The 23,094-nt window shown below is 41.1% G+C and overlaps 2 protein-coding genes across 2 annotated transcripts in view; one reads left to right on the forward strand and one right to left on the reverse strand.

The window, feature by feature from the left end:
• Positions 1–23,094, reverse strand: part of dnajc17 (DnaJ (Hsp40) homolog, subfamily C, member 17) — a 106,410-nt gene that overhangs the window by 22,244 nt on the left and 61,072 nt on the right. The gene's annotated exons all lie outside the window — the stretch shown is intronic.
• On the forward strand, positions 19,988–22,974 carry LOC121197541 (cytochrome P450 1B1-like). The gene has a single exon (XM_041061199.1). The coding sequence runs from the start codon at positions 20,246–20,248 to the stop codon at positions 21,821–21,823; it is 1,578 nt and encodes a 525-aa protein (XP_040917133.1). The 5' UTR covers positions 19,988–20,245; the 3' UTR covers positions 21,824–22,974.

The raw sequence follows: 23,094 nt of genomic DNA on the forward strand, positions 1-23,094 counted from the left end.
TGTTCTTAATCACAGCACAAAGTGTGAATAGGTTTGGTTTAATGATTGACGTATTTAAGGTGCAGGAAAAGAGACGTCGGCTTTGCATGTATTTTATTAAATGGTGTCTGGACTGAATCCTGCCCCGTAAAAGCCAAATTGCTGATCTCAAATGACCTATAAAGCCTGAGGTCTTGTTCCTGAAACCTTGCGTGTCTGGAAGAAATATGATTAGTCAAATTTAAGTACCCATGCACCTAGATCTTTTATTTTTTTTATTTAACTTAATAATCATGTACAGCTATCCCTATAACTGGCTTTTATCAGCATGGAGTTAACAAGAAGATCAGAATTTGACCTTTCTTACTGACAGAAGAATTACTAACTGGATTTTATTTTAAGCACCCTTGTTTTGACTTTTTTGAAGGTCTGGACCGCACGCTTCCGAGCACCCTCTTTCTACCTTCTCCCTTTTCATAAATCCTCAAAATGATTTATTTCCTAGTAACTTAGCTCGTGAAATTGATGTGGACCCGGGGCCTTTGTAGCGTCTGGTTTCCCTGATGGCTGCAGTAAAATCAGGCTGAGGTCCAGGCATGGGGCAGCGCTTGCGTGACTGCAGAGTGGGGGAGCACTGGCCATAAGTCTCGGCACAGGGGCACCTGTGAGCGATCCCGCCTCCTCACATGTCACAATATGGACCGCAGACTCAAAGCACTCGGGCTGATAGATTTGAGGGCCCACAGTTGAGTGTGCAGATTTATGATGGGCGGTTGCAGCGTGTCAGAGAAACTGTGTTACTTTTTCAAGGAGCACGAAATGAGGCCTCTTCCTACAGGAAAGCAGGGAGAGAACAGGGGAAAAAGATCCAAGGTGCTTTCAGGTTACTGGCCGTGACTTGGGAAACTCTCCAAACAACACACCGCCTTGTTGTAATTCGGGAGGGGTGGCCAGATGGCTGCAGACATATACGCAGCATTTGACTGAGATGAACCGTCTTGCCTCAGTCCTGGAAGTCGGTTCAAGCTCCGTCTTTGCTGTTCATCAACATCTTTCATCAGGTGGAGAGATGATGTGGTGAGAATGGAGGGGGTCATGAAAGGGGAGAAGAGGAAGGGAGGGGGGAGGTGACTTGAGGGCGTGACCTGTTGAAACATTCAGACTGAAAGCTTGACCTCTGAATTTCAAGAATCTCCTCCCTACAGTTGCCTGTCTCGCCTTCTCACGTCATGCGCAGCGGCAGGGAGGATCGTTCCCCTTCATGTCACGTAATGGGGTTTTCTTTGTCCCACTGCGACCTCAGCGGCTCCTCATTGCTCACCAATGTGAAGAAGGGAGCCTGATATAGTTGGGAAAGCTGGGAACTCTCACACATTCAGATCTGTCCATCAAACATCTCCAGATTTATCACAATCACTCAATCATGCAGCTGACACTTAAAACTGTGGGTTGTTTTTTTGTTTTTTTGCACGTTTTGCATTTCCAAAAGTGGAAAAAGAATTTGGTGGTAAGTTTCATGTTCAACCATCAGAGAGGACAAATAATAATAAAGAACGGATGGCAATCTATCATGTTTGTTTCTATACACTGTTGAAATAAAACCACTTGCAAAGTAACCCTCAGTGGCAGCAAGAAAAGTTGTATATCACAGTTGTCGCAGAGCCTTAAGAGCAGATCGAATAAATAAAAATAGTTGTCAGCATCTAATATTGATGACATGTTATTAATCCATAAAATCGCAATAGTAATTTATGTGCAAGACTCCAGTATGCTTGTCATTATATCGTCCTTCGTTCTTGGAAGACGCTGCATTTCACTCTTAAGTATTTCCTCATTCAAGCAGGCTTTAAACAGACCTCATAACTACCAGTTTGGTCTCACACTCTAGAGACATGAAAGCTTATGGTTAAGACGCTAAAACCGTCTGGATTCACTCATACCGCGCTTAGTTTGCTTGCTATTGACTTGGCTGCTGTTTGGCCTTTAAAATTCACACTTGATGAAGCTGTGGTATTTGCTTTGCACAAATGGCGAAGGCCTTCCCACAATGATGGAAAGTTTACTACAGGGACTGATTCACCCGCTGGTTTAATGCTGCAGAATCAGAAAACCTTCACAGGTAATAAATGACTACTTGGTTTGCTTTCTAAACAGCTTCTGCAGTACAAACACTTCTATAGTAGCTGCAGACAGGGTATAGTATCACCAGTCTGATGTGGTACCAAATAATGAGCTTGATTTCTTTTCCATTTAACAAGTTATAAGAGCAAAATATTTTACCAAGTACCTGATACCAAATGACATTTGAAAAAAAGAAAAAAGAAATTGCATGTGAACTCATGTTAAAGCTGCACAAATCAACATTTATATAACAATATATATAACAATAAAAAACTGACTGTGTGTACTGTTAAAGCTGTAGCTCAAAGTGAAGAATAATTTAAATTATTACCATAATTTTGCAGTTCCCATCAGGCCACTGTTTTGGTGTTTATGTCCCACAGTTGTATTTATTTAAGTTCATTCTCACGGCTCACTGTAGACTGTAGGCTCCCTCTCTAACACAAGTTAAGCTAGATGCTGAACACAGCACAATTAGCAGCTAAAAAAGTAGACGGTTCCTTACACAGTTAGTTGAAACCACAACAAAGCTAAAAGGAAGTGAATATTAGACTTACTTTCATAAACTGGTGAGAAATGTGTCTGCTACTTTTGTAAATAAGTAACCATTTGCTAAGTTCAGGGTGGAAAATATGACACTTGTTTCTGCTGCCCCCCAAGTGGCAAAAAAATCAGTTTAAAGTTGATTAGAAAGTTTTAATAGTTAGTTAGTTATTGGAAAATTTTCATTCTTTTTTCAATTTCCAAAGGGCCAGAGCCCTCTTGTGTATGAGTGTACATTCAGTTCAGTAGTACATTTGTGCCAGTGCATATGTGTCTATGGCATGTACAGTATGCATCCTGAGCCCACAGAGATCTGATTTCATTTAAGCTACACTGTTGCCCAAGCATGATAGACTCTGTCTGCTTCCTCTGTTTCGCTCCATGGGGAGCCCTTAATCACCCTACAGCTTTCCCCTCAACACATTCAAGTGTGAGAATATATTCTTCTAACTAAAATCACACGAGGAGACAAACGCGGAAAGCATCCACTCTCGTGCCAATCCTAATCAAATCTTGTTTGTATCTGTGTGTTTGCGTTTGGGTAAGTGGCAGTTTAATGTGAGAGACCACCAGAAAAGTTTGTTTCCTGGAACAGCAGAGGAAGGTTGTTTTTTCATCTCCTCCATGGCTCATTTTTAATGCCTCTTGTTTGTCATTTATGGCAGTCTCAGAACATAAAGATGTGGCTCTTCTGAGTAATTCGTGTATTGTCCCAATATGCGGTCCAGCTCTTTCACCAAATCGTATTGGACAAACCACACAATTTAGGCTTGATGAGTGTTCATTTGGAGCATATAAATCTTCCTAACATGCTGCTTTGAATGTGTCCATTCAATACATGCAATGAAAGATGGGTTTTACCCCTGTGAAGCAGCGGTCGGTCAGTAACCATCATGTGAACATTTCACAACTCTGTGCTGGGAATATAAGTTATATAGAGACAGAGACCAAAAAGCAGTGTGACTTGGTGGGCTCGGTGGGCCAGTGTCTGTGTTTACAGCCCAAGCGTCCAGACCCAGACAGCTCCAACTGATTCCATCCCAGCAGAGGTATTGACTGAAGCGGTGGCAGAGGTTAATCTGTAACATACGACTGCGACTATGTCGGGCTGTGTTATCGTGCTGTCCCGACATCCTGCTTGATTTATGGGCCTCATCTTGCTGATGTTCACCATGTCTCTTCTTGGACTTACAGGATTAGTGGGACGTGACGTCAGCTGACGTTTCCCGCTCCTCTGTCCATGCTCAGAATTTTCATAAGGGGTCTGCGTGTGCTCTAGATGCAATAGCTCAAATGATTTCCCACAACCCATGCCTCACTATAGGACTCTATTCTGGTCCAGTCTCGTTATGCTGTTGTGTTGAGCTTGTGATAGTCCACTAAACACTGTGGAGAATCAAATCAACACAACCAGTGAAACTCAGTCTGCATCCAAGGAATTAGGACCACATGTGTTTACATGCTGTTTTCTCCTCCTCTCAATAGCTTTATTTATCTGGTTATTGCAAAATTTAAGGCATATGCATGAGCACTGCTCTTGTACCTACTTATGAGTTTCACTTTGTGAGGATATGGTATTTCTATTAGTGGCCAATCAGAGGCATCTCTTAATGTTATAGGTCAGTCAGGTCAGGGATAAGACCATAGATCCAACGTCCAATGCATATTCATATATACATATATATGTCCAATGTGCAGTAGTGTACAGTAGCAAGGCGGAAAATAAAGATATGGAGGTTGGAGTGGTGGACAGATATGTGGCACATTTGAATTCCATGCATCAGACTGGAATATGCATCCTGTTACAGACCTGCAAACAATGTTTGTGTGGCCATGATCTTTCCCTAACCTGCTACTACCAACTACTTTATGATTAATAAAGTAGTTGTCCAATAGAGAAGTGTTTGTTTTACAAAAAGGCTAATTAAAACAGATCAACTGACAAGTGGTAAGTTGATCTGGACTGATTGGAGCTGAATTAGAGCACTCCACCATGTCCTGGCAGGAAATGTGTCAAGCCCCGTCCCAAATATAGCTGCCAGATTTGGATGAGTTTTTGGGATGGCTACTCCTAATTACATGGGCCGAATCAGCTCCAGTCAGCAGCACTTGGCTAGCTTTGGCCCAGTATTAGCTCTAAATTTGGTGCATTATTCATCACTGGAAAGGAGCTGCTGGCCCGAGTCAGTTTGGCTACCAGGAAAATAACAGTTTACAAGCAGCTTTACATTCACCTTGGAAGTAAGTGTCTCATAGATTTGTATCAACTCTGGAAGTGTTTTTATAAAAGATAGCAGAGAGAATCAAACTGAGCTTTAGTAGCTTTGCGCTATTTCACCAAATGTGTAAATGATATTGAGGAAGTTACATATTTTTAAAATCATTTGAAAGTTAAAAAAAGATCAGTGCATTGTCCTTTGTCCTTACTGTAGGGAGCTCACAGACAAATACTGAAATTAAACACTGAAGGACTGTTGAAAGGCAGAGCTGCTATTTACTTTTTTTTCTTTGTCGGTCAACTTACACAAAAAAAGAAAAAAAGAAAAGAAAATACTCAGGTAAGTGAGTAAAGTTACTGTTGTACTTGTCCCAGTGGCACGACCCGCTTTCGTAACTGTGTTTGTAATTTGATTAAGTAACTTCAAAGTTAATTTTTCACGTTTACATAAGTTTTACTCCCCCCTGTATCATCTCAGTGTGCTGTGAGAATCTGTGCCGGTACAGAGGCAAGTGCAGCAAAGGTCTTTAAATGCAATTGTCTTACATAAACTCTCTTTTGCAGATTCGTGTTAGTCCTGTCCCATTGCTCCTATCTATATTTGTATACCCACTCAGAATACAATCGGGGAAATCTGGCAGGAGAGGGGAATGTGCAGAGACATGAACGTTAGCGTGAGGATTTGTTGGATTACATCAGTGGGAACGAGTTTAAATCTCCACACACTGCCACGATCCTCATGCTCCCTTTTTTTCCGGCACTCTCTGTGGACGGCAACCAGGACGGTAAACTCTGAGTGACCTGCCTGTGCATGTCATTCCTCAAAAGCAGTTACAGTGGGGCATATTTCCCTTTGACCAAGCAGGGAGGTCACACACTCAAATATACCAGCCACACATTACCACGCACATGCAAAGCACAGAGCTCTTTCAGCTCCTCATCCCAACCCCCTACCCTCACTTGCTTGGATTGTCTCCACACACACACACACACACACACACACACACACACACACACACACACACACACACACACACACACACACACACACACACACACACACACACACACACACACACACACACACACACACACACCACCTCCACCAACACCTCCACTCAAGAGATGACCCCTCCCTGAGCGTGGTCAGAATGTGCCTTTCACACGGGCGGCTAGCCAAAGCAAATAAACCAGCGACATGCCAGCTAACGAGGGCATGAACGGGGTCAAAGGGGGGGCTTGCTGGGAGGTGCCAGGAGTGACAGAGGGAGGGACATGGTCACGCAAAGAAAACAAGCCCAGCAAGAGCGAGCCAGCCTTCTCACGCAGGGGCCCAGACATGTGTCTTGTCATGCAACAGCCACCCCATCAACCCAAATTAGGGCTGACGGAGGTAATAAAGCGAGGGAGCAAAGAAGGAGAAAGAGAGGAGCAATCCCCTCCTTCTCCTCAGAGACCGAAAAAAGTGAGAGGGAGAATATATTGTTCACCTTTTATAAGAGTCTTACAAAACAACTCTGGTGAACTCAGCGTACCTCAGAGAGGTAAGCTGTCTGCACGGTAAAACCTCAGCTGTCTGTACCTCATATCTGTCTTACACACACACACACAGTATGCCCCCGGTTAACCCTCCGTGAAAGGCAATTTTTAAGAACACTAAGATCTATGTCATCTGTTTTCCCAAATGCAAATAGGTATAAGGAGAGTATAACTGTGGCAAAGCCCATTAACTTGAACGTTTGACTTTTGGCCAGTGACTTTACATTCATGATTTCTTAATGCTTATAGTCCTCCAGACCCTTTTTCAGTCTATAACTAAAAAATAACTAAACTAAACTAACAAAATATATAATCTTTGATGATTGTTTAACTAACTCACAAAAGCAAACTCATGAAAAGGTGAAAATAGATAATAAACTATACTGGAATCCATACATAAATTATATTAAAGCTAAGGTGTTAAAGTCAATTTCAATATAAAGATCTTCTAAATCAAGTTTTGTTTTACACCTCATGCTGTTCCTTTACAGATATATTACTCACTGTGTGGAAGTATGGGGAAACACATATAAAACAAATATAAATTTTTATACCACAAAGGAGAGCCATAGGAACTGTGAACAAAACTACTTTAAGAGAACAAACACATTCACTCTTTACTAAACTAAAGGCTCTAAAATTTCAAGATTTGGTCAATTTTATAACAGTTCAAATTATGTGGAGAGCAAAAAAATATATTAGTACCTGGAAATGAACAAAAGGTGTTTAAAAAGAACATCTATATGATTTGAGAGGATATTATATTTTCAAAAAAACAATTAGTGAGGACTAATGAAAAAACTATGTATTTCAGTCACAGGGGTGAACTTATGGAAGAGTCGTGGTTAGGAATGGAAAACAGAAACACTCGGTAAGCGTAAACAAATCTTTAAAAATAGCACACTGAACAAATATGAAAATGGTTGATCAGGAAGAAACACTGGCGTAGAAGGACAGGGGACAGGATATATGTTGTTTTTCATTTTGTATTGTTTTGGTTTTGTTTAGTTTTGAATGTTTTTTTGTGTTGATGTTGAGTTGATTTTCAAGGCTAAACAGGATGTGCATTGTTTTCTTTTTTTGTTTGGTTTTGTTTTTGTTGTTTGATATTACCTGTAGTGGTTGGACATTATGTAATGTTAACAGGGTAGGCATCATAAGCTGCAGCTTCAGCCTTTTTCGGACTGCAGAAATTTTTGCATGTGAGTTTGTATATTTATGTAAGTGCGCTTTTATAAGTGCGCTTTTATTTTTACATTCTAATTCTGAAAAATACACAGACACACACACACACAAAAAGAAAACCATTTCACAAATTTACAATGAATAGATACAAAGCAGGAAGTAATTCAGGTTAAAAAAAAAATGTAATCACGTCCATTTTGCCTGAGCAAACATAAACTGTCTCTGTCTTTGGTTCGGAAACAAATCGGAGATCAGTGATGAAGCCAGCCTCCTTCCACTGAGAGGCAGTCGGTCTGATGGTCGGAGGAGGAATATGTCAGCTAGCATAGGTGGTCCGTGCCAGATGTGAGGTATAGGGTGCCTCTTGGCCTCTGAGTGAGCATATGGAATACATTGTGCATAAGGGACTCCTCCGAGACTGTTCTCTCTTAAGCTATTTAGGCTGTGAGGCAGCCTCTGCCTTTCCCTACAGAAACTGTGGGATGTAGAAATGCATCACCTTCAGTGGTGGGTGCAGTGAGGAAGAGGGGGCAGCAGGGCATGTAGGGGGACAGGGTAAGAAGGTCAGACTTTAAGGTTGTTTGTGTCTGGGTCTGCCTCCATGGGATGCCTGGGGATGGTAGAACTCATGTCTCAGATTACACCATTCATACAGTTATCTGTTGGCCTACACTTATACAACACACATGTTGTGTTTGTCTCTAACTTAGAATGAAAAGAGTTTTATTTAAAGAAGAATAACATGACTTCTTTATTTGGCATTCCTGTATTTTTTCAAAAACAGGCAATGGAGGCCGCACATCTGCCTCAAGTGCAGGTCCTCCTTAAGGTTCTTATAACAATGTCAATGAATTAGCCAAGCATATCAAATGGAGAGGAAAAGGCACATCATTCCATATGAAAAACAGGGCCAACACTGGTCTTCATTGCACATGTCTGTGAAATTGTTCCCAAACAATGACAGAGCGCCACTCGCTCCAGCTATGCCTGCAGGGTTTGTTTAAAAAAAAAAAAAGGAAATGGAACTTCTTCACTCTATTTATTGATGATTTACCACCACCTCCTGTCCACTCTGTCCACTCCACTCAAGTTAGCAATAGAACAAGTAAAATAAGAGGATGAGAAAGTTGTAAAACACGCACAACATGTAGTGTTCCACTTTTTCGGGTGTGAAATCAAGACGACCATATCACACTAAATGATCCACTTTGCCTGTGTCAGTTTAGACTTTCTCTTCTCGAACAATAGAGCTGCTAATGGCTATTAATCTGCTAACAGCTATGTGTTTACATTCCCCTATAAATGACTGTGGCACTAAAAGGAACACACCTTATATAGACAAAATCCACTGAGTGTAGACTTTGAACTTGTCCCATACCTAAACAGAGGAAATGGCCGAGACACAATCACTGTAAATGTAATTTTTTTCTCAAGCATGAGATTCCTGTGACCCTCAGGCTGACTATACATTAAAGAAAAAGTATGACGATATAAACGCTTCCAACACGCCGGCAGGCCTTGTAACACAAACACCATGTGTCTACGTGTGTGTGAATCACTGCTTTAAAGCATCCTTATGTGTGCTTGCACTGCATCAATATGAATAGATACATATTCATTCCTGTACAGCTTGTTTCAGCCAAGCAGCTGAACAGGTCAGTGGTTCCAGGTTATTTCCACATGGGCCGGGCCAGAGTGTGCGCCACAGTCTGACAGAGAGGATGAGGTGGACTCCGCTGCAGCTGTGACTGGTCAATGTGCCAGAGTGAAATAAATCCTGGAAACTGAGAGGCGATTTGAATGAAATGATGCTACAGGATACATGTGCTACAGAAATTGCATTTAGTCAGTAAATAGAGTTCTTGGCATAGTCTTTTGTATCCCAGACTTGAGTTTCACTCACTCCAAAATATTAATAGTCAGATGTCAGTCCTCATCTCTCTTCAAGAGCCAGACTGATGGGCGTAAAGCACGTCTGTATAGAATCACGGAATTCATCTAGATTGTAGCTATGATGTCAACTTAAAGAAGTTTACTGCTTGATTTCTTTTCTTATTTATACAAAAAAGTGTAGTATAGCTTCATTGCTCATGCAAACTAACCAGTATCCAACAACAAAGACCACAAAAAGAGGACAGAAAATTAGAAATATCTGAGAACATTTTTTTTACTTGTAACTCAGAGGATGTTGTTTTTCATTCTTAATCGTCATCTGTGCAAAACAACAAACAAATTCCTAAAATCAACCATTTGAGAGCGACACCATGCTGTTCTCTCCCTCTCTGCTGCACGAAAAAAGGCTGTGTGACGCAGAGAAGGCCTGACCCTTGGAAGTGTGAGGCGGTCATGGCCATCTGTCACCTAAAGCCAAATATGACAACTCTCACTTTTGAGATACAGCAGAGGGTAAGAGGCTGCAGCAGTTGTGTCATCTCCAAGGATTACACTGTTATTTTACGTCAGCTTGCTCTAAGATCTGTAATCGCACTCTCTGCACTCGTGAACATAAGTATAAACACTTCTGCAGCTTGTTCCAGAGATCTCTGCTCCTCGAGCAGCAGCGGGGAGAGGATTGAATGTCTGCACAGGCACTGTCTCCACAGTACCTGAAGACTGAAACTGAACTAATAAGGATGAACTGTGATAACTGGGTTGACAACTGTCGAAATTTTTACAAAAAGACAGAACAGTTTCCCTCTGTGAATCTATACTAGTCACAAATAAGAGAGCACAGATAAACAGAAGCAGATGAGTTGTAGATACATTTTCAAGATTTGAGACAGTTGAAATGTCAGTCTAGCAAAGAAAAATGCAAGGAAAATAGCAAAAGCTGACAAAACTGGAAAGCAGTTGCCAGTGGTTGTGATTTAAAGTAGTTTAAGTGACTTCCCGGGTCTTACTAAAGATTCTGCTCCACAGTAATTGCTTCACAATTTAAAGTCTCAGATACGCAGCGTTGTGGTGTGCAAATGAGGCATGTGGTACATATAAAGCACACAAGGCCCAATATAAGGCCACCCACACACACACACACACACACACACACACACACGCACACACACACACACACACACTTATTTCACACTTTACCATCTACTACTCTACTATCACAAAGATGATTTTAATTCTTAATATATCTTATTCTTTAAAGTCCATCAATATCTTTTACAGTTTGGATTAAATTAATCACAAAGAAAGTACATCTTTTTCCCCCTAATATTGCACTGATATTCAGTATGTGTGCCAGTGAGATTTCAGCAGGGCGTCAGAGGGCCCAGATCTGAGAACGAACTCTGGCCTCTGAGGTCCCTGTCCCACTGCTGTGGCCCTTCCATCGGCTCATCTGCAGAATTAGAGCACCGAAGGGGGGTAACCCGACCGTTCGCTGACCCGGCTTCATTTTCAGGATACTAAAATGCACCGAGCTGCTCAAGCGGAACATATGGAAGTGCAAAAGAGAGGGAATCACGGAACATTATCCGCCCAATTACACAATGAGAAGAGCAACCCGCTGGTAGTATCCATACTGCACGTAATGTTTAGTATGCCTGCGGCTGAGCCGCTGGCCCCCTCGGTCCTGGTCAGACCAGCTCCACCTGCAGGGAGGGGCTCCCAGCCTGGGACAGCCTGTCTCAAAGAGAGACTGAGACAAAACAGTTCATAAATATATGAGTTAGTAAAGAGTATGGAGAAGAAACAGGAACATCCTGTGTCGCATCCAAAGAAAAAGCTACTTCATGTAATATCACAGCAACGTGAGCAGATGCTCTACAGATTATATAAATTGTTTGGTATCACAAGACAAGAAGCTTTCGTTGTTAACCATTTCACACCAAGTACAATGATTTGACTAACAGTGACTGAAACTCTGCCCTAGTAACCTGAGCAGAGTTCTGAGTGCTGAGAAAGACTTGCATGCATTTATACAGAAACTGGAATACTTGTCCTCCCTGTGCACTTCTTGATAGATATTTTAGGTATGTGGTAAATTACACCAAGGTATGCATTTGCAGTTACTATTATTTATTTTGACATTTTAAAATGCTTTTGGATAAATACTGAATAAAAAAAAAAGATAGGATCTAAAATATCCAGTATTTGGTTGTGTTCTAATGAGACTTGCCAAAACAGCTCAGTGTGGGTTACATGAACACAAACCCCGACTGTGACTGTATATTCTTTCTTCTAACTTTTTTTTTAACTTCAGTAATAAGAATCTCTGACAAGCATTTAGTTGATACAACTGGGAAAACTACATGTAATTCTATATTATTATTATTTGCTGTCCCTCCTATAATCTACCCTCCCGAATGCTGCAGGAAGCAATGATGTCTGCTGGAACACAAGACAAGCCAGAGGTAACAATGCCAAAAAATGAAACTGGGTCTCTTCAAGTGTTTTTTTCTCCCTGTAACATCTGTGAATTTAAAGTGCTGTTTCTTTCTTTCTTTGTCTTTTTGATCTATCTGTATTAATGACTAACATTCTGTGCATATGGACACACAATAAACAAAGGCCTTATATGCCATTTTCACTTCAAGTGACACATGCAGGATCTAAGAGAGACAAGTCAGAGTAAAAATCTTGTTGGAGTATGAATATTAGTGTACGCAACATGCTGTATCACTGCATGAACAACACTGGATAATGACTAATGACGGCTAAAAAGAAGAGAAAAACTGTGTAGGATGAGGGCAAACAGGTAGCGCTCTGGAAAATCGCTTTGAGTACTTTGTCCCAGAAAGACTGTAAAAAATGTGGAACAATAAACTGTGTAGCTTCCAAATATGTAAGCTTGGCCCTGCTACCTGGAACATCTTGTTCTCATACTGTACACACACTTAAGCCTGGTCTGCCATCCTGACACCTTTCAGCTTGTCTGTCCATGTTTTCCAAATCTTTGGGCTCTGTGCTGTGTCATAAAACATGTGTACACCCAGAAACTGTCACTTATATCCCCCAAGTGCTGTCCTTCTCTGTCCTTTCTACAAATGAAAACAAGCCTTTTCAACCAAGTCCATCACACTGACAGCAGCATCTCTGTCAAATCAACTACTAAAATGAAATTCAAGAGGACTCTCCTCACAGTCATTGGATTAGCTTCAGAAAACATCACAGACAAGCGTTGTCTGTCTAGTTTCCAGCTGTGTGAGAAATTTCTCCATGTGCAAGTGATTTATTTTTCAAGGTGGATTTCCATTTTCATTTTCTTTTGAGTGACCCAAAAGATTATATCTTTACAAAGTCATCCATGTATCGTAATGTCAGAAAGGAATGTAAAGTAAGTATAACTCTGACAGCTAATGATTCGCAGCACAACTGCGGACGGCTCATGATAACATAATTAAAGAGAAAGGTGAGATAAGTAACAGATGCTGTCGTCAAAATTTGTATGAGAGGTTAATTGCAAAAAAAAAGTGAACTTATGAAATGCAGTAGTCTGCTACGCCTCATACTAAGATGTGAGCCATTGTCACAGCACTTAAAGTGTGATGAATATGGTTTGATGTATATTAAAAACTTTGCAATGACTCATAAGTAAAATACTTTATAAAGAAAGTTAGGACTTCAACTTTTTGAATAATGATATGCATAATGGAGACCTGAGCATTAACCATGGGCACATTCTGGTGACTCAGCAGGTAAACTCTCATTCTTAATTCTGCCCATCTTTACCATCGCCACCATCGTCCTCCACTGTAAAGATTATGAAGCATACAATACATTAAAGGTTGGATTTTATGGTTGATGGATGACAGATGTAGCAACCTTTTAAAAAAAGAAGCTACCTGAGCCTCATCTTACAATCAATACTACTTCCCTCAATACTTCTATCAATACTATGACTCTCAATTTTAACAGCATGTAGGCTGCAAAGGTAAGCTGAAACCCTAAAGTCAAAGAGACTAGAATAAAAAAACAAAAACAAAACATAAATAATAAGGTCTCTATACATGTATGCACCTTGGAAATACAAGAATGATTTCCTGGGTTCCTGGTGGAATACTGAGACCATGACACCAAAGCTGCCACATTTTTGAAAAACAAAATAAAATATTCTCTTTAATTTTTTTCTCCAAAACCAAAATTGAAAGAAATTTGGACAAAAACAACATAAAATACAGAATGTCATGATACACAGTCCACATCGTTTGACAAAGTTACATGGATGACTGAGCTTGAAAATGCGAATAGAGTGAAAGTTCAAAGCAAACATTTGAGTGGTGTGTGTGAAGAAAATTTCAAAATAATATCCAGATTTGGTTGTGCTGCACTGTCACTTTTAACATTGTCTCCCATCATAGGTTACTAAATTTATTTAATGCTTTCCTGGACTGTAATTATTACACTAAGACCCCCTTTTTTAATGCTCCTTCAAATCTTCATGGAGGCTATGAGATTAATTGCTTATAGACTAATATTACAGTGGCACAGTTTTCTCTCTCCATGTGGTTCTTTCCTCTGGCTGAAGGTGGGAAAGGCTTCGCGAACTGGTGTCCTACCGATGGCTCAGCCTATCTTTGAGTTGGGGTCATCTGGAAGCCATTTCTGGGCGTACTTGTGCTTTCTCCCTCGTCTCATTTTAATCTCTCAGTGCAGCCCCAAACCCCCCCCCCCCCCCGTTCCCTGGGGGAAGCCGAAGTTCAGTGACCGGGCTCCACGCACGCCAGGCCGGCATGGCACGCAAGCTCATCCCCACTCCACTCCCCTTGCATGCAAAAAAACCAAAAACAAAAAAAACTTCTGCGGGATTAGAAACAAATATCCCTATACTGTACATAATAGTTGGTTCTTGTCCCGGGTGCCGCATTAAGTGAAGATGTATCACTCAGCCTGCACACAGTGAAGAGGGAAAGTGTCAGTGAATTTTATTGCCAAGTCTTTGGTTAACATAGTTTTTTTTTTTTTATATTGATGCAGAAACTAAAATTTTAAGTCAATCATTTGCACGCCTTTGGATCTCAAATGAAATTTCTGTGTGCCCCTTTGGAAGAACATTTCATAGTGAAATTAAATGTCTGGAACTCTGGATAGTGTTTCTCCACTAATATATCCCTTTTGATGAATTCTTAAGTGCCCTGAAGTACTACAAGTGTAAAAAATGTGTAGTGTGGGTGGTCACTGGGTTGAATCGAAGCCCTAACCTTCACTATGTTGCTGCTATGTTCAGCTACAGAACCACATGAAAGTGTAGTATGTGTAAGAAAATATTGTGCTAAGGCTAAAAATCATACTTTTGAAAAAGGGCCTGAATCCATGTTTTCATGGTTTAACCAAGGACCTTAAATCATTCCAGGAGAACATTCTCCAAAAGTGGTGCTCTCCTCTTATGTGGGCTGTTTGATATCGCCTACAGCGACACATCTCTGAGCACAACAGGTCTAACACAACAAAGCTATCAAAGATAACCAGATTCTTTAGAATGGTATTTTCTTTCTTTTATTCCAAATCAAAATGAACACAGGAGACTGGAGCTGCTGTGATACCGCAGTTCACCCCATGTTATATAAGGCAGTCTGTGCCACGCTATGGATTCTTTTCCTTGTGGAACAGCTTTTAAACAAGTGAAACCATGGAGGTTTTGACAAGTACACAAGCAAGGAACCGAATCTCAATAATTCAGTCTTGTTTTGTGTGCCGGGGGTTCAGTGTATTGTCTGTGGTTACATGTATGTAACACAATACATGCAGAATGGTTGTGGTGTACAAAAGCTTTTATATTTTTTACTCTCTTTTTTTTCTTACAATATCAAACATGGATTTTGACCATAATTCAGTCTGAGCGTGGATTTAGACCTTTTCCAAAAGTAGAGTTTTTACCCTTAAGAAGAACATTTTCCTTTATGTAGCCATTCAGATCCTATATATTTTTAACTTCTGGATTATCATTATAATAAGACATTTGTAAAACTGACATAACCACAGCAGGACTTTTCACAAAAAAAAAAAAAAATTATGCATTAATTGATGTTCTTGGCCACTTGGGGGCAGTGCAACAAGCTGTAAACATACAGAACATTGCTATTATCATTTTATAAAGTTGTTATGAAGAGCTTGTTAGCAAGCAGTTGTCTATTTAGACATCCGACAGACACACAACACCATCCATTAGCTTTTGTTTGGAGTCATCTCTCTTCCCACCTGATAAATCTAAATCTTGATTATTTACTCTTCGAGCACTGTTTGGGTCTCTATTAACCCCTGAGGGAAATACGTGGCTCTTTAGCTACTAAAACCTCCACCAGATAGTTGCTAACTTTATCCACCTGCCTGGACAGGTAGCATACAGTGGGTTTTTAGGAGCTTTTCTGCTAAAAACAGCTCCCAGCTGTGGTTAGAGGTGAGTTTAGTGAGAGCAGTGAAGCTGAAACAGTAAAGTTGGGGGGGGAACAAAACCGGAACAATAAGCTGAAAGACACTAAAATGCTCCATGGAACTGAGGAAAACCGAAGATTTTGGTGAGAAATTCTCTGTGGGTTTATTAATATGAGTGACACCTTTCAATCATTCAGTCATTTGATCCAATGATTGATCAGAACATCTTTAAGTCATGTTACTACTTTCGCACAGTCTACATGTTACAGGTTTTTAACAGTGTTATAGTTCCTTTTTGCATTCAACCTCTAAGATTTTAGAACTCAGTAATACAGGGTTGAAATTGATCTTCTTTTGCATATGTGAAAGTACCGCTTACTTTTACCGCATGAGCCACAAGTCCATTTAATATCACGCCACTGAAGTGAATTGTGTCTTTGTTTGTTTTTTCTCAGGCTTTTCACAGACAAACAACAATCAGGTCAGACACTTTTTCTCCAAGTATCTCTCTTTCCTCGTACTGTGGTCTGGCAAGCGAAAACGCTCTCATTTCAAACATCACCATCTCTAACTAGCAATGTCCGGTGGTTACCTTCTGGCTGATGGCACTGGCCCAGAGGATGTTTTTGTTGGTTTGTTTACTGGTTAGTCTGGGTTGTTTTTGGCTGCAGCTTTTTCGGTCTTGGCTCACCTTTGTTCTCACAAGAAAAAAAAAAAACAAAGTTAAAGCTTCACTCAAATTCTTTCATTCTCTCTGCTCTTTCCTTTCCAAAGTCCCACCAGCTCTCCAAATGCCTGTTGGACCCCTGGCTTCCACCCCCCCCACCCCCCCCCCCCCCCCACCCCCACCCCCCCACACACACACACCCCAACCCCCTACACTCCCCCCTTCCCTCTTCCTTCCTCCCTGTCGGTGCTGTGCGTGACAGTAGCTCACTGAGAAGTGGAAATGAGACTAGTAAACAATGATTAGCTCCAGAGCCAGGGCAGCCTGGTCTACCATTGGTCCTGTCTCCACACAGTGAGCGCCCACCCGCTAGCACATGACACACAGCGGCATATAGACCCCATCCCTGCCCCCCCAGCCATAAACAATCCCCACCACCCCGACTACTTCCCTATCACCCAGAGTCAATGCAGGGTCAGGGCCAACCTTTCACAGCCAGGTTACAAGGGGTAATCACAGGCAAACACAGCAGCCACACGCAAAACGCACACACGACACCCCCCCCACCCCTTCAAGCCCAAACCCTACCCTTCCCCAACCACCCCTTCCTCAGCCACAAACCTGGCTCTAATTAGCGTGATGGGGATGCGAGTGGCCACATGTGTACAAGGAGCAGACTCAAGCAAGAAGAAGAAGGAGGTGGTAGTGGTGGTGGTGTTGGCGGAGGCGGAGGGGGGGATTCCCCCTATAGGAATAGAGGAGAGAAGAAACAGTCATCCCCAGTGCAGGCAGTGTATTCGAAGACATTGCTACGTCTCTGGTTAACCGAGGAATCATTCTGGAGGCTTTGGTGCTCAGCCACACCGCATTTCTCAAGACAAACAGCTCTCAGGCACAGACCCTGAACCAGCGAAACTCTCCGTATCTGTAAACGGCTGTTTAGGGACCATTATCATGAAAGAGCGACACATAACACATAATGTAGTAACACTTAAGTTGCTTTTTATTGTTGCCTTTTCACTGTTTTAATGTGCAGTGCCAGTAAGACCTGTTATTTGTCAGTTTTTAAAGTTAAAAGTTGTTATACATTACAGTTTGTGAATGAGTGGGTCGACTGTGACTGGATAAAGACTTAATACAAAGATTTCTGCTATAACAATTGAAGCAGTGAAATGCTTGCTTTGCAGATCCAGTCGCTTAATCTAAGGGTTGTAAAATATCCACTGTCACAGGAGCAGCTGAACTTCATTGTGAAATATACAGACCATGGGATATGTGTGCTGCATGACTTTAACTCAACTGTGTATATAATAATAAATTCTGTGGCGTCCTTATCTTTATCTTTTGTTTTTAGAATTGGTCCAACATGGACCCCAATTTTAATATTTACTCTCTGTCATGCACAGTTATGTTCACATCTAATATTTGTTGTAAATCACATTTTGTAAAGTCAGTTAAATATCATTTTTAACATCTTCCATCCTCCTCCTCCTCCATAACTCACCCTCCTCTTCCTCCCCCTAACCTCCTCTCCTGCTAATAATGACTGCCTGTGCTTGTGTGGCAGCGAAGTTTCTGTCCCTCTGATTTAGTGCCTTACTTCGGAAATGTTTTAGTACCTTCAATTAGGGTCATTACCTCCATGCAAAAATAAACTTCACAGTTGGTGGGAAAACAAGGAACAAATTTTGTCTTGTGCACGGAGAAGGGAAATGTTTTGCTTTGGAAAGTCACATCACTTTGAACCGAAAGTTCAATAGAATCAACAAAAAGTCTTAATGGTAAATTCCAAAGATATTATATATATCTACCTATTTAAGAAAAAATTATGTACAAAACCCCTGACTCCCATCTAACAAGATTATGCAACTATAACAAAAACTGCTCATGATTTATTACCCGGCCAAAACAAAAAAAGAGGTGCTTTTTCTTTTGTCTTCTGAATTAGCCCATATTACTGAGGACCACTGCTTGAAAGCATAACCACTGTGAAGGGGGCCACCTGAAGTTTGTTGTGGTATGATGTAACCTGGAGTCTTGTGCAAAACTGCAGTCGATCTGTTGGGAAAACCCAGACGTTGTCACAAATTCAAGCATCAATATTTCATGGCTTGTCCACACTGAGCTAGTGTGTGAGCTTGTTGTGTGAGATTTCAGTCCAATTATTTTTCTACATTCAGAATCTGAGGTGAAAACTGAGTCTGAGTTAAAGAAAGAAGGAAAGAGAAAGAAAGAAAGAAAGAAAGAAAGAAAGAAAGAAAAAGTTGTTAAATACATGGCTGTAATATTTCCATTGGGATCACTGAGTATATGTGATCTTGAAACTGTTCCGTGATATTTTCGAAAACACTATTATATCCGTGGTGTGATTTTAAATTTTTGTATAAGCTAAAATGTGCTTAGCTATGATATTTTTCTGAGTTGTTTACCTTTGAGAAAAATACTTTAAACATTTCTCCAGTTGTCCTTTCCCTCTCTCTTCCCTGTTAATTCAGAAAATCTGAAATAAATTACATGGGTTTTTTTTATATAAATCAAATACCTATCTGAAAGACGGCTGCGGGGTCTTTTGTATTTTTTCCCTCAGTTTTTATATTTAGAACTAATTGCATTTTTTATGACAAACTAACAAAACGAACCGTTGCAGCAGATAACGCGGAGGAGCTTGCGAGGTAAAGAATCAGAGGGAGATACAACAAAATGACAATGTTGTCTTTCCCGATCACTGCGTTGCTCCATAGAGACAAAACATATATTATAGCGTGTCATTGAAGACACGTTGCCGCACACAGATTACATCTGGTTAAAGTCAGTGACTCCAACTTTCCTAACAGAAGATGCATTTCATCAGTAAATTGCTTAAGCGTGCAAACAAGGTTTTAGGCAGATCATAATATAGCCTAATTTACGAAAGAAATAAATAATGTTGCGGTCACGGTACTGAAAATATAATTACGCTTATTTAAATTTAAGTATAAACTCAAGTCTGGAGTTGGACAAACCGTATGCAAACACTTTTTTTTCAAGCCAGAGTGCGCCCGCTGAGTCTTCTGCAGCCAGAGAATAAATCATGTTAGAAAGATGCACTTTGAAATGTGCAAACTCTGCCAGTCCTCCAATTAGTAATTAGTAGGATTAGTATTCAATCGGTCACCAGTTGCTGAGTCTCTCTTTTTTTTCCTGTGCAGAGGACGACGGTCGTTCCCGCTGCACGCTCACGGTGCCCCCCCGCTCCCCCCTCCTCCGACGCGGCACAAGAACGCGCCTCCAAGAGCGACCGACAGCCGAGAGATAATATAGTGGGGTCTGCAGGGCTACCACAATGGGAGGAGTATGAAAGTTATCCTGAGCCCTGCCCACCAACTGCAAAACATATAAGACGCTGGAGTGAAGCAAAAAGCAGGCACATAAGCCTTAAATCTTGATGAAAAGACTGACTAAAGACAAAAAATCATCCTAACTAACTTCATTTAACAGTTATTTTAGTTTTTTATCAATATGACCTCATTGGCATTTGACTGACATATCTCAAACATTTTTTCTCACCTGATATGGATGTACAAGAGCTGTATTAGTTTTTTTTTCTTCTACCAAACATACAACCACTGAGCATACTCTGCTGAAAGGTTTCCTTTTTTTCTTCTTTGAGGAACAAGTGTGCAGAAAGATTTGTCACAATGGCACTGGACTCAGAGTTTGGTGTGAAGGGCAGCAGCATCATCAGAGAATGGAGTGGACAGGTCCAGCCTGCTCTGGTTGCCTCCTTTGTTTTCCTCTTCTGTCTGGAAGCCTGTCTGTGGGTCAGGAATCTCAGGCTCAAGAGAAGGCTGCCAGGACCCTTCGCCTGGCCCGTGGTGGGCAACGCCATGCAGCTGGGCCAGATGCCTCACATCACCTTTGCTAAGCTAGCCAAAAAATATGGCAACGTGTACCAGATACGACTAGGCTGCAGTGATATTGTGGTTCTGAATGGAGACAAGGCGATACGTCAGGCTCTGATACAACACAGCACAGAGTTTGCAGGCAGACCAAACTTTGTCTCTTTCCAGATGATCTCTGGAGGCAGGAGTCTGACATTTACTAATTACAGCAAACAGTGGAAAGCACACAGGAAAATTGCCCAGTCAAGCATCAGAGCCTTTTCCTCTGCAAACAGTCAGACCAAAAAAGTCTTTGAGCAACATATTACAGTTGAGGCCATGGAACTGGTGCAGGTATTTTTGCGGCACAGCACAGATGGACGGTATTTTGACCCTGCTCATAAATTTACAGTAGCTGCTGCTAATATCATGTGTGCTCTCTGCTTTGGGAAGCGATATGGACATGATGACCTGGAGTTCAGGACCCTGTTAAAAAGAGTGGGCAAGTTTGGAGAGACAGTAGGGGCAGGTAGCCTGGTAGATGTCATGCCCTGGCTTCAGTCCTTCCCTAACCCAGTCCGCAGTGTCTATGAGAACTTCAAAAACCTCAACGAGGAGTTTTTCGCCTTTGTTAAAGATAAAGTGGCACAGCACAGGGAGTCCTTTAGCCCTGATGTGACTCGGGACATGAGTGATTCCATTATCAATGTGATTGAGCATGGAAAAGACAGCGGGCTGACCAAAGACTTTGTCGAAGCAACAGTGACAGATCTAATTGGAGCAGGTCAAGACACAATATCAACTGTCATGCAGTGGATTGTCCTGCTCCTGGTCAAATACCCAGACATGCAAGTCAAACTGCAAGAGCTCATAGACAAAGTGGTGGGCCCAAACAGACTGCCTTCAACTGAGGACAGAAGCAACCTGGCATACCTGGACGCTTTCATCTACGAGACTATGCGCTTCACCAGCTTTGTCCCCGTCACCATCCCACACTCCACAACCTCAGATGTCACCATCGAAGGTCTCCACATCCCCAAAGACACAGTGGTCTTCATCAATCAGTGGTCTGTCAACCATGACCCCCTGAAGTGGAAAGACCCTCATATTTTTGACCCCACGCGGTTCCTTGATGAAAACGGGGCCCTCGATAAAGACATAACCAACAGTGTGATGATTTTCTCAACGGGTAAAAGACGCTGCATTGGCAACCAGATCGCCAAGGTGGAGGTGTTTTTATTTACAGCAGTGTTGCTGCACCAGTGCAGCTTTGAGAGCGACCCCTCTGAGCCCCTCACTCTTGAGTGCTCCTACGGGCTCACGCTGAAGCCCCTCCGATTCTGTATCAGCGCCAAGCTCAGGGGAAAGCTGCTTGGCTTAGTTTCCCCAGCATGAAGAGCATGTCCCAATACTGTGACTCAAGGCCAGCAAACATTTTTCTTTTCCGTTTTCCACCAATGACATTTAACAGTGAGTATCAGCATACCCGCACTAAATCCTGTTGTAAGATTCTCATATTTAATAATGATATTTAATGGATATCTTAACATGGTTTGTATTTGAATTATTATTGGTGTAGCGCTGAGTATATGATTTCAAAGATATATCATAAGCTGCAGGTAGAATTTAAGCTTGTGGATTGTTGGGATCAGTGCAACAAGTATCACATTTCTGCTCCACAAAATATTCTATACTTGATCAGATTTTGTATATAATTGTTTAATTCTGAGTTGTGTGCTTGTTTAACATCCACCATTGAGCATGTACATGTATGGTGTACACAGGAATTAGCTACATCCCTTAAATGTCAATTTAAACTAATATAACTACATGAAATGCTTGTGAATGTTATTAATACACTTGATGACTTTTTGTTCTCAAATGAAATATGTAAGAATATATTTAACCTTTGCCACGTAAAGCAGTTATAAAAAAGTTTTTTTTTAAAATAATTTCATATTTCAGGTATGACAATAAATGTAATGAAATTTAATGTATTTCACTATCTACTGTACTTCAAGCATATGAACACATTCAACAAAGAGTGCTGATCAAAGGGGGAAAAAAAAGCTGGCATGTTTGTGAAGAAGGAAGTCTTTCATCAACAAGCCCCCATCACCAGCCTCAAGGATGAAGATGAGACATTGCTGTGGACCATGAACACTTCACAAACTTTATGTATTCAGGGTTCAGTTTTACTGTACAAGCACTGCAGTTACCCCCCAAACCAAACCCACGTCTCACCAATTCAAACAAAACACAATTTTCTTTTTTCACTCATGAGGCATTCTGAAAAACATGTTTGTTTACAAAGTAACTTTTTCAAAGCTACATGGATGTCACCACACTCTCTTAAAGCTTCTGCATTCAGGAACTGATGTTAAAATGCCCAAGGAATGTGTTTCTCTGTTTGTGTGTCAAGGCAACAAATCAAACTCAGTAAGCCTTGAATGTTAAAGGAGGATATTTTGTTATCAGTGTGTTGGCTTTATATGATGGAAAAATAAGCTATATATGAAATGAATAAAGTGAGTTGTCAATGGAAAGTGTGTGTGTGTCCAGTTTAATTGTCAATTTAGCCTTAAGAATGAGGCTGAACTAAAATTTCATAATACTCCTTTAAACCTGCTAAGCTAGGTGCACAGAACATGTCTGATTACAGTATG

The sequence above is a fragment of the Toxotes jaculatrix genome, chromosome 17, assembly GCF_017976425.1.
Source record: "Toxotes jaculatrix isolate fToxJac2 chromosome 17, fToxJac2.pri, whole genome shotgun sequence".
NCBI classification, from domain to species: Eukaryota; Metazoa; Chordata; class Actinopteri; family Toxotidae; genus Toxotes; species Toxotes jaculatrix.

Excerpts from the sequence above, each read along its gene's own strand:
- LOC121197541 (XM_041061199.1), top strand. The coding sequence starts at position 20,246 with ATGGCACTGGACTCAGAGTTTGGTGTGAAGGGCAGCAGCATCATCAGA.